This window comes from Rosa rugosa, chromosome 3, assembly GCF_958449725.1.
Source record: "Rosa rugosa chromosome 3, drRosRugo1.1, whole genome shotgun sequence".
Classification (NCBI taxonomy): domain Eukaryota; kingdom Viridiplantae; phylum Streptophyta; class Magnoliopsida; order Rosales; family Rosaceae; genus Rosa; species Rosa rugosa.
In genome coordinates, this window is record NC_084822.1 from 10,536,005 (window position 1) to 10,553,378 (window position 17,374).

The 17,374-nt window shown below is 46.9% G+C and overlaps 1 protein-coding gene across 1 annotated transcript; it reads right to left on the reverse strand.

The window, feature by feature from the left end:
- Window positions 1–11,692: 11,692 nt before the first annotated feature.
- LOC133735992 (protein CYPRO4) lies at window positions 11,693–15,269 on the reverse strand. Its single transcript, XM_062163427.1, has 2 exons — window positions 13,528–15,269; window positions 11,693–12,228 (listed from the first exon to the last, which is right to left on the reverse strand). The coding sequence occupies exons 1-2, from the start codon at window positions 15,148–15,150 to the stop codon at window positions 11,947–11,949; spliced, it is 1,905 nt and encodes a 634-aa protein (XP_062019411.1). The 5' UTR covers window positions 15,151–15,269; the 3' UTR covers window positions 11,693–11,946.
- Window positions 15,270–17,374: the final 2,105 nt, after the last annotated feature.

A 17,374-nucleotide genomic window follows, 5' to 3' on the forward strand; every position in this document is an offset into this window, starting at 1 on the left:
ACGAAAAGGCTTCGATCCTGCCAGCGGGGTATGCCGCCGTGCACGAGGCGATCTTCCGCCAAGGAGTGTCGTTGCCACTACTGCCAAATCTCCAAATCCTGGTGTGCGAGTTTGGCCTCGCCTTTGGGCAGATTTGTCCCAACATGTGGCGGTTGATGATGGCGCTGAACTCATTATGGCGCTTGTCCGGTTGTGAGGGGCCAACTGTGGAGGAGGTGCTACACTTCTACGAGCTGGTGTACGTGAAGCGCTAAGGTTGCCGAGGGCAGGTGAACTTGAGTCGCCGCCAGGGGGCGCCCAAGCTTGTTGAGAACATGAAGGATACCATGTCCTATTGGCGGGGTACGTTCTGTATTGCCACTGCGGGGTGGGAATACCAAGCGGGATCCAATGAGGGGGACCCGACGTTTAGGATTAAGTCGGAGTTTCAGCCTATCCGAGGGTGTTTGTCGGTCTCCGCTGACCAAAGTTGGCGATTTTTCTTGTGATAGTCCTTGTAGTTTGTACTAACGGTTACCTCTTTTTTTTGTAGCGAGCCTGCGCTATAACCTGACTCGTGAAGAAGAGTGTCGCGTGGCACGTATCAGAGGCTGTTGGCGGAATCGCAACCTTCTGGACCTTCGCCTCCTCACTGGTTAGGAGTTGTTGGTCGATCAACAATTGACTCGTGCCGTTGTTAAGCAATCTCCGCCATAGTGTGCTTTAGTTAAGGTTGCCCCAGGCTAAGTTGTTGTTTTTTTTTTTTTAGAAACTCCGCCAGGTAACAAAGCGAGCCGCGACGCCTTTGCTAAGGCTATGGATCGTGCTGAGATCGATAATTTTTTGGAGAGCATGTACTCCTCCGGGCTGGCGGCTCAGCAGATGGTTGTTAATCCAGAAACACTGGCGCTAAGCCAGTCCGAGATTCCCGTGGTGCTACCTATGCCGCACCACTCTCATCTTGGTAGCGATGGCTCACCCGTCGTTCAAGCGGGGACTAGTATGGCTAGTGGGGCTGTCAGCGGGAGTAAAGGCCCTTCTGCAGCTGTGCCACTGAAAGAGAGGGCGCCTGCCAACCGGCGTGGGGCACACAAGGGGAAAACGGTGCCGCCGGCGGAGACCGTCACCATTGCGGGGTTGGAGCCGCCGCTGAGGGGATCGAGGCCTGCTCCCGCTGGAAGCACACCGGGGCTTCAGCGAAGGCGCCGCCAAAATGGCTCTGGCAGGGAAGAGGAGGATGATGTGGAAACCATTGGGGCCCGCCACCAGAAGAGGGCACGACAGGCTCCCGTGGTCGCGGAGAGAGAGGTGCCCGCAAGCGACCTGGACTCTTTCGCCGCGTATGCAGAGTTCTTGAATGACGATGAGCGGGAATTTCTTTACCACCTTTGGAGCGGCTCGGGTTCGGCGGCCTAGAAGGGATTGTACGCTCAACCGTAGTTGACCAATCACCCTTCAGCACGGCCTTTGGGCATCTCTCGGTTGGACTGCACGAGATGTTCCTGGCAGAGTCAAAACAGGCTCGGGTCGAGCGGGAGCTCAGGGAAGAGGTGAAGGGTCTTCAGAGGGAGCTGGGGGAGGCCAAGGACAGGCTGGTTGACGGGGAGCGGCGCCTAAGTAAGGCTGACTGTGATGCAGCGGATGCCCGTGGCAAGCTGGCCGACGGCGTTAAACGGGACCTGGAGCGGAATAATCATGTCTCCAAGCTGGAGCAAGATATGTCCCTGCTCCAAGATCGGGTGGCCGCCAAGGATAAGAAGGTTGAGATCCTTCAGCGGGAGTCTGCCGCCAGACTGGCCGAGGTGAAGAGGTTGGAGGGTGAAGTCGCTCGCCTGGGAGCTGAGGGAAGTCGTGCTGCGGCCGCCGCTGTGGAGGCATTCAAGCAGTCAGCGGAATATAAGAAGGCGCTGACTAAGGCGGCGAAGGCTGGCGCTGTTGCCAACGTGGAGATGCTGAGGCAGAAGGGCGCTATTGATTGGGCGAAGGCGTCCCTGCCCGTCGTGCCACCAGCTAAGAATACTCCGCCGGCGAAGGGTATGGCCCCCGCTCAGGTTGACGGTGCACGCTCGGGTAGTGGAGAAAGCAGCGCGGGTCCGGCGGATGGTTCTCAGCGGACAACACCTCCCACTCAGTCGGAGGTGTCGCGTGCTGGATTTCTGGCTGCCCATACCCGGGCGGATGGTACAATAGAGACTCCCAGTCCCACCGCTCGAGGGTCTGACCAAACAAGCCGCCTACATCCGCCGCCGCATGCCGAAGGTGAAGACGCTGATGGCAGTTATGCCAATCCTTGAAACTGATGTTGAGCTCCCCCCCCCCCCCCCCCCTTTTTTTTTGTAGCTGCTGAGGCGTAATTTTTGATGTAATGAATACTTTTGGGGGGGAGTCCCAGCCTTACGTATATGAAGTGACATTTCGAAATTTTGTTGTGTTTGTCATGATATGCCTGTACCGCTAGAGGTTTGACTTGAGTTTTCTTTTGTCAATCAATGAAACATTAAAGGAATTAAGATTGGTCCAAGTGCACAATGTAGCGGACGTGGTCCGCTGACTATTGCTGGCGTTGCCAGTTGCTTTCAGTGCTAGACTTGGTAAGAATGGTTTGAATAATTCCTCGTTTCATTGATAGCTGACTGATCAGCGTTTACAAAAGCGGGGTAGTACCCGTTGGGTAGCTTCCCTTAGCTAAATATTGAACAAAAATTTAGCTAAGTCAAGATGCTCTTGGGTAGCGGCATGACTATTTGTAGTAATACCGAAGGTGTTCGGTATTCCAAGGGTGGGTCGTTGTGACGCCATCCTTGTCCATTAAGTAGAAGGTGCCTGGGCTAACGACTTCCATAATTTTGTATGGACCTTCCCAAGTTGGGCGGAGTTTTGTTGGCAGTGGAATTACTTCCTTCATTACCCAGTCCCCCAATTGGAGGTTCCGGGCTTTGACCCTGGTGTTGTAGAAACGCGATATCCGCTGCTTGTTTTGCAGATTGTGCAAATGGGCCTTGTGTCGTCTTTCCTCTAGGAGGTCTTTGTCAAAGTTGACGCTGTCGCTGTTGGTCTCGGGGCAGTAGCCTTCGACCCTAGTGGTAGGTTGAGTTACCTTGACAGGTAGGACAGCCTCAGTTCCGAACATCATACAAAAAGGAGTTTCGCCAGTGGCGGAGTTGGGGTCGTCCTGATGGCCCATAGAACTTCAGGAAGCCTCTCCGCCCATAAACCCTTGGTGTTGTCGAGTTTCTTTTTTAGCAGCTTCTTGATTATCTTGTTTGCTGCTTCGACCTAGCCGTTGGTTTGGGGGTGAGCGACAGATGCAAAACTCATTTTGGTGCCAAGGTTGGCGGTGAAAGATATGAGTTCCTTGTTGTTGAACTGTGTGTCGTTGTCTATAATGATTGTATGTGGGACACCATAGCGGCAGTAGATATTCTTCCAGAGGAAGTGAATTACCTTGGCGGTAGTTATTGCCGTCAGTGGCTCTGCCTCTATCCACTTGCTGTTGTAGTCGATAGCAACAATGATGTACTTGAACTGGCCTTTGGCGGTTTGGAATTTTCCCATCAAGTCCAGGCCCCACGTTGAGTGAACCCATGGACCGATGATGATTGACAGTGGTTCCACCGGTGCATGTGGGAGATCAGCATATTGTTGGCATTTGTGGCAAGATCTCGATATCCGTCGGGCGTCACCACCGAGTGTAGGCCAAAAGTAGCCTTGTCGCATTGTGCGATTGGCCAAGGATCTGGCGCCCGAGTGGTTTCCGCATTCTCCGCCGTGTATCATTGCCAGCACGACCTTTCCCTCTTCTAGGGTTAAACAACGGAGGTTGGGGTGGGTGAATCCCTGGCTGTAAAGCTTGCCATTCTGGATGTTGTAGCGGGTTGCTCTCCGCTGGAGCTATCACGCTTTGACTTTGTCCTCTGGCAATGTCCCGTTGCGCTTGTACTCGATAATCTCGTCCATCCAGCTGGGATTGACCTCAATGTTGAAGATCTCCACCAGGGTTTTTGTAATACTTGGCCTGTCAAGACACTCCACTCTTGTGTCCGCTGGACTTTGATGTGGCTAAGCGGTTGCCAGTCTCGCCAGTGAATCAGCCTTGGCGTTCTTTTCCCTAAGGATCTGTGTGATGGTGTGAAATTTGAATTTTTTTAGCAGTGTCTTGACGTAACCCAAGTATGCCGCTAACTGTTGGTCCTTGGCTTGGAAGCTTTCGCTGACCTGGTTAACGACTAATTGAGAGTCGCTGAAGATGTTGACGCTGTCAGCCCCGGAGTCGATGGCGAGGAGTAGGCCGGCGATGAGTGCTTCATATTCCGCCATGTTGTTTGAAGCTTTGAAGTTGAATTTCAACGCGTATTCCGCGTTCAGCCCCCCCCCCCCCCCCCCTGGTCCTGTTAAGATGACCCCGGCGCCTCTGGCCTTAGCGCTAGCGGAGCCGTCCACATGCAGGTTCCAGTCTGACTGCTGGGGAGTCGGCTCTTCAGCGGTCACCATTTCCGTTCCGGGTTCTGTCTCCCTGCTGGGTTCTAGTTGACACTCGATGAGTTCAGCAATGAAGTCTGCCACTGCCTGGCCCTTCATGGCGGTTCTTGGTTTGTAATCAATGTCGAACTCGCTGAGCTCAATGGCCCACTTGCTGAGGCGCCCTGAGTGTTTAGGGTTCTACATTACCTATCTTAGCGGTTGATTGGTTAATACATGGATTGTGTGGGCCTGGAAGTACTAGCGGAGGCGTCTGGCGGCAACGATGAGTGCGAGAGCGAGTTGCTCTAAGGGAGGGTATCTTGTTTCTGCTCCGTTCATGCCTCTGCCGGCATAGAACACTGGGAGTTCCTCCTGGCCTTCACGCCGGACAATGGCGCAGCTTACCGCTGACACTGATACCGCTAGGTATATGTACAGTGTTTCTCCTTGCATAGGAATGGAAAGGAGTGGGACTGCCGCTAGGTATTCTTTCAAGCCCTGGAACGCCGCCTGACACTCTGGGTTCCAGTTGATGACTTTCTTGTGAGTCGTTTTGAGGACTTTGAAAATTGGGGCACACTTATCAGTGAGTCTGGAGATGAATCGAGAAAGGGCGGTTAACTTGCCCTAGAGGCTCTGGACGTGTATCTTCCACTCAGGGTCCTTCATGTCGAGGATGGCTTGTACCTTGTCCGGGTTAGCCTCGATGCCTCGTTCGCTGACGATATAACCCAAAAACTTGCTGGCGGTGAAGCCAAAGAAACATTTTTCTAGGTTGAGGCGCATACCATAGGCCAAGAGGATGGTTACTATGATTCTGAGGTTTGCCACATGTCCGCTGGCTTTTATGCTCTTGACCAACATGTCGTCCACATAGACCTCGATTATTTTTCCGAGATGTTCCGCGAACATGGCATTCATCAGTCGTTGATAAGTTGCGCCGGCGTTCTTCAGACCGAAAGGCATAACATTGTAGCAGTATAGGCCCTTGTCAGTGGTGAAAGTGGTGCATTCCTGGTCGCCGGGATGCATCTTGATCTGATTATAGCCGGCGAAAGCGTCCATCATGCTAAGGAGCTCATGTCTGGCGGTTGCATCAACCAGTTGATCAATGCGGGGTAGTGGGAAACTATCATTTGGGCATGCCTTGTTAAGATTTTTGAAGTCGACACACATCCGCCACTTTCCGCTGGGCTTTTTTACCATAACCAGGTTGGAAATCCACTGGGGATAGATCCAATGCCCTGGAGCTTGGCAACCTCCTCTCCTATTGCACGGTATTTTCTTCATCAAAGGCCCTCCGCTCCTGCTTGATAGGATAGAAGGATGGTTTGATGCTCAACTTGCGCGTGATGATTTCAGGGGAGATACCTGGCATGTCTGCGTATGACCATGCAAAGACGGCAGCGTTGTCACGTAGGAATTGAGTGAGTTCCGCCGCTACCTCTGGGTCTAATTAGGCGCCTATGCGGACTGTCCGCTCAGGGTGCTCGTCCGAGATGCAAACAACCTTCAACGACGTGTCTGGGTTGACTGGCTCCTTCTTTACATACTTCTTCTCGTCATCCCTAGGGTCCTCGAAGATATTTGGTGGCGGTGCCTGGTTTCCCACCGTCAGGATTTCATGGCGGCGCGTTGACCGTGCTATAGTCGTTGAATAGCATTCTCGTGCCAATTGCTGACTTCCCCTCACACAGCCCGTGCCGTTGGGTGTGGGGAACTTCATGAGAAACATGTACCCGGTGATGATGCATTTGAGCTTGTTGAGTGCCGGTCGGCCAATGATGGCGTTATACGAGCTGAAACAATCGACGACTATGAACTCTGTATGTATCTTCGCCATACATGGACTAGTGCCAATAGTCAACCGCATGTAGTCAGAACCCAGCGGTTGCGTGACGTCACCGGAGAAGCTGAGCAATGTCTCATGATCCTGGAGTAATTTCCTGTTCTGCTTGAGGTGGTTGTAGCAACCGCTGAATATGACGTTGACAGCGGACCCGCTATCCACCAGGATTCTCCCCACTGACCATTTGTCAAGAATGGCGTCGACCAAGAATGGGTCGTCATGGGGTAGATGCACTCCGCGTTCCTCCTCCTCTGAGAAGGTAATGGGCTCCCAACCAGACTTTGGGAGTTTGGCGGATCTCTCGTAGCGGATGTTGCAGACTTCTTTTGGGTGATTAGCGCGTGCATAGCGCTTCCTTGCCCTGTGAGACATGTTGGTGATTGGAGCACCGCCGTCGATGGTGTTGATGCGGCCCAAGGGCTCAATGTTGGCGATCACAGGTGGCGGTTGACGCACCTTGAATTGCTCCATCTTGCCGTCACGGTACAAGGTCTCAATGGCCGTTTTGAGAGCATTGCAGCTGTTGGTATTGTGACCGCTGTCCTCGTGGTATTTACACCACCTGCCGGTGTTTCTTGGTTTTCCCGTTTTTTGGTATCTTCCTGGAGGTGGCGGTGGGATCTGATCCTTGCACTGATTGTATATTTCCTCATACGAGGCTGTGAGGATTGTAAACACTGCATACCGCTGAGAGGATTCTGTTTGTTTGTTGCGGTTATCCCCATGGGATGGGCGGTTGCCCTTGCTGTGGTGTTGGTCCTTCTGCCGCTTGTTCTGGTAGTGGCCCTGTTGCCACTCTCTCTTCTTGTCAGTTGGCGGCGCCGCAGGGGTCTTGCTAGCGGTCTCCTGATGACTGGAGGAGGGTTGTGTTGACTTTGTTGGTGTTGCTGGTGGCGGTGGGGTTTCTCCATATGTGATGAATTCTGCTTGGGCATGAATGACCGCTTCACTCATGACGTGGCCATACACCGCATTTGGATGATTGTAGTTGAGGTGATAGAGGAATGGCCCCTTGAGGAGTCCCTGCTTGAAAGCCGCCGATGCCATTGTTTTGTCTAGATCGCGGCATTGAGATGTTGCCGCCCGTCATCTTGTGACGAATGCCTTCAGTGATTCGTCTGCCCGTTGCTTGACACTGAACAGCTGACTTGTGTTGTGATGTCCGGCGGACAATAAGATGAACCGAGAGAGGAAGGCGTGTGATAGCCTGTGGAATGAGTCAATGGATCCCGGCGGACACTCGAAGAACCAGTTCATTGCCTCACCGTCCAACGTTTCGCTGAACAAGTGGCACAGGGTAGCGTCGTCAAATCCCTTGTTGTTGGTGACCTTCTTGAAGGTGTCCATATGGACGAAGGGGTCAGACATGCCGCTGTAATGTGACATCTTTGGGGTTTTTGCGTACGCTGGTCTGATAGCCTGCAGAATCGCAGTGGTAAATGGTCCTGGTCTGGATGCGAAAAGCGGATTTAGAGTTGGCGCTGGGGCGCCCGACTCCGCCCGGATTAATCTCTGCTCCAATTGTTGCATCCTTTCCAGTATTTGGGCTGTTGCGTTGCCAGCGGGACCTGCCTTGGGGCAGGCGGATTGCCCTCAGTCCTTGCCCTGGCTTCCGAGCGGTTGGTGTGCGGCAGTGATTCCGCCTCCTGCTCCAACATTAGTTGGGGGACGGGCGGTGGTCCCATCCCCAATAGTTCAGGTGGGTTCAACGGTACCTGCATCTGTATGATTGGTCCCGGTACCAACGTGCCAGTGTTGGGCCGGCTACGCCCGGTGCTCCGTGATTGCTCGCTCTGCGTTGGGTTGGCGTTTGCCTCCAGCGTCCTCTTTAGTTCCTCAAAATGTGACATCAGCGTAGCCACTTGTTTTTGGGCCTCGGCCTTCTCTCTGCGCTCCTCTTCACGCTCTCTGTTTGCCTTGTGAAGGTCCGCCAGTGCCAGCTCGTACAGAGCGGTGAGATCTTGGCCCGGTGGGCGGCTGCTACTTGGATTTTCCTCACCGCCGGGGTTGGCTGGGGTGCTGAATAGTGCGCGGTTAATGCCTACCGCTGGGTTGGTGGGTTGGGGAATGGCGGATTGGTCCGCCTGCTCTTCAGCGTTTCCCCCGCTACCGTTAGTCATGGTAATTGTGGTGGGATGACCTTTTGTTCAAGGATTCCCACAGACGACGCAAATGTTAATGCTCAAAGTCCGGCGGTAGCCGAACCTCGTTTAACGCGGGTCCGGTGGGCGGACCACTATTCTGTGGACTTGGTGATCTTCGCTAGCTGTCAAATGAAAGACAGGGCGTCAGAGGGAGACCGCGTTGGACGGTCTTCACTTCTCCAATGCCTAAGTCAGTCGATGCATATAGACAACATAACAATAAATGAGTAGTAAATGCGTAATTAATGAGGAGAGAAGAGAGAACTTTTTATAGGTGAGGAGAAGGCTGATCTTCTCCTTGTTTTCGATGTGGGACTGAAGTGCTTCAGTTCCCAACGTCAGGAGCTTCTGATGCTATCTTGGCACGGCGCATGGTGGCGCGTCGGCGGTGATCTGGGGGCAATCCGAGGCTCAGGCGGTAGCTCGCTTGGCTGTGTATTCGTAGGCTACTCCTTTGGCGGGAGTCAGTACCTCTGGCGGTACCATGAGCGTAGCTCATTATAGCTAATTATGCTTGCAAATGCACATGTATGTACAACACCATAACTTTGGGCCTAGTCAAGACAACACGAACTCACTTACCTGAAGACATTCTCCGTCAAATTATCTCACTCCTTCCCCACTAATTTCGCCTTCCGCATGAGCTTTCTTTCAAAGCAATTTGAAGATGTATTGTGTTTTCTCCCTGTACTTAATCTTGGCGAGGGTGATAATGACGCAAACCTCGACTTAAAGTTCCCCAACATCCTGAAAAGGTATCTGACATTCCGTGAGAAAGACTGCAAGCCCTTGATGTAGAACAGCTGGCAAGAAGAATAGAAGAACAGTTAGATCAATCCAAAGGAAAACCCGGTTTGCTGCAAATTTGGCATTCGGTGTCCGAATCGTGATTGCTATACCTTTCTGGAAAGGAAACGATGTCAGGAATGAAACTCACATTGTGGCAGACACACTTGTGATTTATTGCGATAATGAAGCAGCAGTTTTCTGTAAAAGATCAAATAATTCTAAGCATATTGATTTAAAGTATTACAGTGTTAGAGAAAGGGTTAAGCATGGTGAGATAGCTGTTTTGAGCATTGACACGAATTCACAGCTAGCAGACCCCTTCACCAAGGCATTGTCAGTAGCAGCATTCCAGAAGCATACAGCCAGCATTGGAGTTTTAGCTAATCTAGATGCTTAGGTTCAATAGAGGGTTAATCCAGTTGGAGCATTTAAAATTCTAAGGTTTTTTGAGTTCTTGTATTTTTAGTTGTGATCTTTTGACTTTATTTATCACAACTTATTTGTAATGACAGATTTTATTATTAATAAATTTTGAGGTATTTTCATATTTTGGTTATTGCTGCAGTTTTTGTTGAATGTTCTGAAAATTATCGATTTTGTGTTTAAAGTTATACTTGCTATCAGATGGCTTAAATCATGTATAGCATGATGTTAAGGTTCAAGCAATATTTTTAAGCCATCAGTGTTCAGTGAATCTGCTTGAGTTTCTGGTTTTAGAAACATAAAGTAGGACCTAATATATGTTTACTTGTTGATACACATTAACATATATTGTATCACTTCTGGTTGAACATATGTGGATTGCAGAAGCTTGTGTTAGTGGTTTTGAAACTCTGCATTTTTGTTAAAATGTATACTGTTTCTTGCTCTACATAAGTAACTGTGATCTGACCATGTTGGAATGGATTTTCGATTTGAGTTTGTTATCTGGCGCGCACTTCAGTAAGTTAAGTAGGTTTTGATGTTCTCTGGTGCAAATCATCGAGCATGATATGTGTGAGTCCAAGGGGGAGATTGTAAGATCAAATATGGACATAACACATATCATCATAAAGTAATTGATGATTAGCTTAATATCAATCCTAGTTTAACATGGATACAAACAGTAAATCAATACTAGTGACTTAATGAAGCAGTGTATCAATTCATTAAGGATAGTAATCCATTGCTTAGTCTACAAGAAAGGCTACAAGTTGTGATACATTAGGAATCTAACAGTGAAACCTAAACTGACAAGGAATGCTTTAATGGGAAGCTTCTTGAGGTTTAAGTCTCATATATATACAGATGAATTGGTCCCTAATTACTACCACGACTATTGCATAAGTTCTGTCCATTGAGAAGCAAGTTGGTAAGTAATAGAAGACCATATTCAGTGATCAAGTTGAGCAGCTGCATAAGATGGAATCCATGCCAGTGATTGCTGAAGGTAAGCCTTAATCTCTTTTGTGCATATGTTGTGAGCATGTAATTATGGTTTTACAATTTCATCTTTCTGGATTATTTTTTTTGATAAGAAAAGAAAATTACAACGGAAAACCCCTAGAGCAACCTAAACCATGAAAGTCAAAATTAAAGGCATGAAGGACAGAAAGAGGAAGGCTATGATTCCAGCAAGCTATGTTGGTGTCGTGACCCAAATTAGCAAGAGCATTTGCAACAAAGTTCGCCTCACGCCAAACGTGCTTGAATTCAATGTCCGAGAAGTGAGAAGCCAACAGTTTGATGTCAAAGACTAGCATATGAATCTTCCAAGGAACGGTGATCTTATTATTAACACAGTCAATCAGGATCTTTGAGTCGCCTTCAACTTTAATGTTTGACATACCATGAAGAACAGCAGCCTGTAGGCCTGCTCTTAGAGCCAAAGCTTCAGCTACAAGGACATTAGAATGACCTAGCTTCTTAGAAGAGGCTAGGATAGGAATACCCTGATCATTCGAATAATAAAACCTCCAGCACCTTGTTTGTTAATTCGAACAGAACCATCAAAGTTGAGTTTAACAAAATTAGAGGGAGGAGGAAGCCACTTAATAATTTTAGTATCAGACTATCAGGAGAATGAGTCTTAACAACATCAGAGTTTCTTGAATAAGCCAGGAACATATTAGCAGCAGCAAAAGCAGCCTGAATAGCCTCTTTATGAACATTTCTAAAAATAAGATTGTTTCTGGTAGTCCAAATATGGTAACAAATAAATAAGGATTTAGAGAAGATCGTAGAATCCTGAGACGAATTGTTAGTAGCAATATAAATCAACCATCATCTTTCTGGATTGTTGCAAGGCGTTGCGATGAGAATTGCAAAGCTCATGTTTTTCGAACATAATTTAGGGCACTTTCTTTCATGTCTCTTTGGATGTGTTTTTTTTTGGTAAAATGCAAGTCATTAGGGAGATTTAGACTCACGTTAAAGTGTAATTAAGGGTAAGCCTTCTTTCCTTCACCTATTCCGACATGCCAGAACAAAATTCAATTTCAATATCATCACTGTAGATTTCATCATATTCAATTATACAAACTTATAGAACCATCGATAAAACACCATATTTCGTAAGTGTGAAAAAGCGCTTGATAAAAAACTCAAATAGGTACAAAGAGAAGCTTAGAACTACGAGGCAAGAACAAATCTAATGATCCGTAACAAAGCAGCAGAAACTTAGCACTAGCTAGAGCAATTTAGTATGCACAACACTAACAGAAAATGTTAACATATACAAAGAGATCATCTTTTGCCAGAGAGACTGATCGAGCTGACTTTCATCGGGGTTGCCACCACCAGAGGAGCTTCAGGGGAGTCACTGACAGCATACTTATCGTGCATGAAACGGCTCTCCACAATGGACTCGTCCTTCAAAAGGATCTTGTAGCAGTAACAACTCTTGAGGCCTTGCTGATTCCTGTAACATTCATGGGCACTATTCTTCACCTGCTGGAAATCCCATATCACACTGAACTTTCCCACTGTTGCAACAAGGTGACGCTCTTGTTTACCACTTTCAGTGACCTGTAAACAGACATGAACAAAGATATTTTCAGAAATCAACCTATTAAATAGGCAAAGAAATCTCAAACCCCAAACACGTGGAATTTCTCAAATTATACTATGATGATGGACACACAATCTAATGCAAGTCTTCTGTATCCCGAATCCAAAATCAGGTATGAAATGAACAATGAAAAACTAAAATATCAGATCTGCTGATGTGGAAACACTTTCGAAAAACACTGGATGAACAAAGGCATAATGTTTGCTACCTGTTTATTTCTAGGGGAAAAACAGAGCAATTTCTATAGAAACACAAAATCAAGTACAATTCCATGCAAGTACACAAACTTTCTAAAGCCAACAAAGCATGCCAACAAACCTTCACATTTTAAGACAATTTCTAATCAGACAAAGTTGTACTCAAAAGTCTTACTACTACTGAAGAATAAGAAAATCAGGGCAACTCTATACTAGTGCAAAACCTATAAAGCCAAAACAACTGTTCTCATGGTATGATGCACTGCAAGATAAGCCATTGCCCATATCATAGCATATGGGGCAGTGGATATTGACGAATTGACACACACGATATGAGACTAAGCAAGACACAATTAAACAAGGCTATAAAGCAATGTATGGGAAGCAAAATTATACATAGCTAGAAAAAAAACAATCCATCTGCTGGTTGCACAAAACTTCCAAAATGACTAGGTAAAGTAAAATTTCCAGCAAGATGAATCAGGGTTCTTTTCCAGCACAGTAAATTCAAAGTCTTCACTATCAAACTTTTGATCAAAGAACTATTTCATGTTGCCTATTTTATCAACTCCTCACACATTGGTAATAAATGATACTCTTTGGTTTTGACATATAGAGCACTAGTTAAAACATGGTTGAATTATCTATGCTTATACATGGTTATAGAATGAAAATAAGTATAGGACCTAACAAGCCACAACGAAACCAAGAAATCATGAACTCACGGGAAAAAAAAAAAGTAAATAAAGAAGTTCAGAAAATCTAAAGGTTGCATATGAAAGATGCTGTATGGAAATTGAGCAAACATGAAAGGTGCAAGACTCTTTCAAAACTCATTGCTATGGATGGACATTAATCTAACCAAGACATATGAAACTTAAGGAAAACAGAACTCGTTTAAGACTCATTAATATAGATGGACAGTTGAAACCAAGAAGTATGAAACTGAACAAATTACCAACTACAGCAAACAATATCATAGACTGCTAAAATCTCATTAAAGCATGCATATCCAACAATTCAATTACTGCATAAATTTTTTAAGGGAAGTATCCTTACCCATGAGAAGTGGCCTCCATGAAACTTATTGTCTGCACCAGCCAAATGTGAGTCCAGAGGGATCAGCTTCAACAACCTGGGAGCTGGTATCTTGTTTCCCATTCTACCACTAAACCCAGTCTTGGTCTTTCCATCTTTGTCAGTGAAGAGAGTGCATATAAGGACCAAGTAAGTGTCAGTTGTACCCAACACCCACTTCCCATCATAAGTCACATCAACATGAGTAATGGGGGAACCCAGCCCTGGGAAAGCAGTCTTTGCCTGCCTCATAGAGGTCTTTGAATACAAGCGTATCTTCCCATCCAGAGACCCAACAACAATAGACCCATCTCCAGTAGTAGCAAAGCACTGAAAATTGGTCCCACGAGAAAACTGATGCCCCTGAGACCACTGCAGCACCGGCGAATTCAAACTAGCAATGTTCTGAACCATTCCTCTGCGTTCACGCATATCCCACTGGCAAAGCCTGTTATCATCCAAACCCAGAAATGTCGACTCAGAAGGATCCAATTGCGACTCCTTAGTGTCATTGGTGATATCCCTCATTGTAATCTCTGTCCCATCCTTCTCAAACTTCCATTCCGTGACAATCTTCCCAGTCTCAATGTCCAGCTGCTGAAGCCCATTTGCCTGAGGCTTTCCCTCCTTCAGTGGACTCATAAGCATCATATTAGTCTCCCCCCTCAGAAGCAGAGCCTTCTTCGGTGTCGATTTCGAACCACCCCCACTGTCGAATTTCGCAACCACACCCTTCCCATGAATCCCATCTCTGAAATTCCTATACACCTGAACACCAGAATCATTCACCAAGAAACTATTATCCAATGCACCAAGCGTCAAGCTCTGAACACCTCCATTCGCAGCCTCCTCAAACTCCTCCATCAATTGCTGGTTGGAGCGGACCGGCGTCACCGAATTGGGGCTCCTGGCGGCCATGTCATAATCGTCGGCATACTCCCACGCCGAGTCGTCCGCCGCCTCCGGCTTCACCCACCCCAAAAACTCCTTACCGTAAATCTTGACCTTGTTCTCCTCCGTCGCCTTAAGCCCGTGCAAGTTCTCAAAAAAGCAGTCCTGAAATTCGGTGACGAATCTCCGGTACTGCTCGTCGGTGAAGAATTTCAGGGCCCAGACGCCTCTAGACACGAAATCCACACGTCGCTGATCGCCGAACATCTTCAATTGCATGTCGGTGGAAACCCTAGCTCGGACCTTGCCACCAACCTTGAGAATCCACTGTCCTTTACCGTCCGACGAGCCCTCGTAGTCGTCGTCGTCGTCGCTGTCGCCGTCGACGTTGGAGGTCTTGACGAAGGAGAAGGAGGTGAGCTTGTTGGAGACGATCCACTTGGCGCTGGGAGCGTTGCCGCCGATGTGGAGGTAGAGCTTGACGGCGTTATGTGAGACGGCGGGCGATGAGGTGGAGGAGGAGGAAGAGGAAGGAGTACCGTACTTGAGCTTCAAGGCTTTAAGCTTGGCGTCGAGATCGCCGATTGGGGTGGGCTGTTTCTCTCGAGCGTCTTGGTACTCTTCTGTATCGTCGGATCGTTCTTCTTCTTCCTCCTCCTCTTTGTAGTCGTCGGAGTCGGAGATGTAGTCCTCGCGGCTCTGGGAGGTTCCCATGGCGGAGAATCAGAGCTCAGGAATTTGGGGATTTGGAAAAGTTAGAAAGGGAAGGATTTGGAGAGCGGAATTGTAGAGAGTGGGATTTGCTGGGAGAAGTTTTAAAGTTTCAAAAGTTGGTTGATGACTCGGTGGGGCTTCTTTTATATAGGTGCGTTGCTTTCTGCGTTTAAGACGAGTTGGCGAGTTCGAAAGCGAGTAGCGTCGATTTGACGTCCTCCCTGGCCAAAAGGATAAAACCCTTTCGTTTGAATTCTTTTTGTTGGCTAACGGAAATGGTTGGATTTAACGACGGCATAACTTCTTGGCGAAGAAAAATGCTATTTTCGGGTCATGGAGACGTCCGCCTCACCGCGCCTTACAGTTTCGGTTAGCGGTAAAGGGTAAAACTTTGTAAATCAATTATTTTATGTTTTACTCCTATAAGAAGGACCTTGAAGAAGGAGAATCAAGAATAGAGTCGGACACACGTAAAGTTTATGCCTTAAAATTTTAATTCATTATGAATGTTTTTATGATGTCTAACTTTATCAACCACGGTCGACGGCTATCAATAAACTAATTCGTCAATTTCTTTGTGATTTATTGATTTGGTGAGTCAATTCATACAAGTTCTTGATAAATATTAAAACTTCAAACACTTGAGGAAATATATGATCATATTGATTACAGAGATTTACAGTAAACCCAACATTCAAATTCAAATGCATTTGTCGATTTCTCGATCTGCTGCATGTTTGAGCTCCAGTCCCAATAAATCAAGTATACCAATCTGTCAGGATTGTTGAGCTGGAAATTAGTGGACAAAGGCACAGATTTGGTCTAAGGTTCTAGCAGACAATTCAATTTGCTAAAAAAAAAAAAAACAGCAATTGTCACATATGTCCACCCTTAATTTAGTTCACATATGTCAACCCTTAATTTAATTCACCCCAATAACTTATAAACATAATATATAAAATAATGACCCTATTCTACAAACTTTTAGAGTATCTTGAAATTGTAATGTAGAAAACTAGAAATAGTACCGAACAACAAAAGGAACTCATCACTTGTCACTAAATCTAGTCCTAATAAACTCGTATGTAGGGCAAATAGGTGCAAATGTTGTGAATCATACAACAGTTAGAATGCATGCCAAATTTGGAAGAGATAATTTTTCCGGTATTTCCAAATGCGAGTTTTGTGAACACTCTTTTTTTTTTCCTTAATTTTTTATTCTAGGGTAAGAATTGTCCTCAACTTTTGCATGTTCCTTTGGTGTACAATTGCCCCATAATATCTAAATTTTTTTTTTTCGTAGAAGTGATAATCTTACTAATGAGATAGTAACATTACAAAGGAATCTATCATAGGGTGGCTCAATCTCCTCAATGAAAGTTCTCCGCGCATAATTACACTTCAAAACTATGCCCACGAACATAGTTTTTTTTTTTTTTTATCAAGAAGAAACTTCATTAATAAATGAACTGGATACAATGAGTTTTGGCATCATCTCATACACAGAAATGGCCACTGGACTTCACACTGGAACTCCAACATGACTGACTAATGGAGCCAAAAAGACCCCGACTCAACTACAGACTTAACTTGCACTACAATTAAAAGGTAAAGACAAGATACGCAGGCGCAGTGAATCCTTGATACACAACTTTGTCAACACTAACGCGCCACCCAGAGTCCTCCTGACCTGCCTTTGATCGACCAAGTCTACACTAGTCGTGACTTCGAAGCCGACCAAAAGAAATGCTGGACCGTCAGACTTGAGACTAAAGTAAACCCAAGACCATGGCCACCTTAATGTCAACACCGTCAATCCACAAATGCTCCAAATCGCCATCACCTCCGACTCGAAGATCAGACAGGAACAATCCCACTAGAAGGCCAAGGATGATTGTCAATGCCAGTATGCCACCGCCAGAAAATTTCGCCACCACTGCTGACCTAACTCCAGAACAGGAACGACCGCTAGACCGCCGAATAGAAGATTGTCTAAGCCAAAATTGCAGTGCACCCGACCCAACATCTTAACTTAAAACAAGACCTTGAAAGTAACTTATTGCTGAAAAAAAAAAACAAAGAAACCAAAACCTAAACTTAACATGCGAATAACATAAAGTAACACATTTTGGGACCGAGCCCAAGCACAGACCCAGGCCCAAACTCCATCTAGCCCCAGCAACAAGCCCCTGACCAAACACCACAGGCCGAGGCCCAAGTAGGA

Excerpts from the sequence above, each read along its gene's own strand:
- LOC133735992 (XM_062163427.1), bottom strand. The coding sequence starts at position 15,150 with ATGGGAACCTCCCAGAGCCGCGAGGACTACATCTCCGACTCCGACGAC. Across the intron at positions 12,229-13,527 it reads ATGGAGGCCACTTCTCATGG|GTCACTGAAAGTGGTAAACA; the intron begins GTAAGGATACTT and ends GTCTGTTTACAG.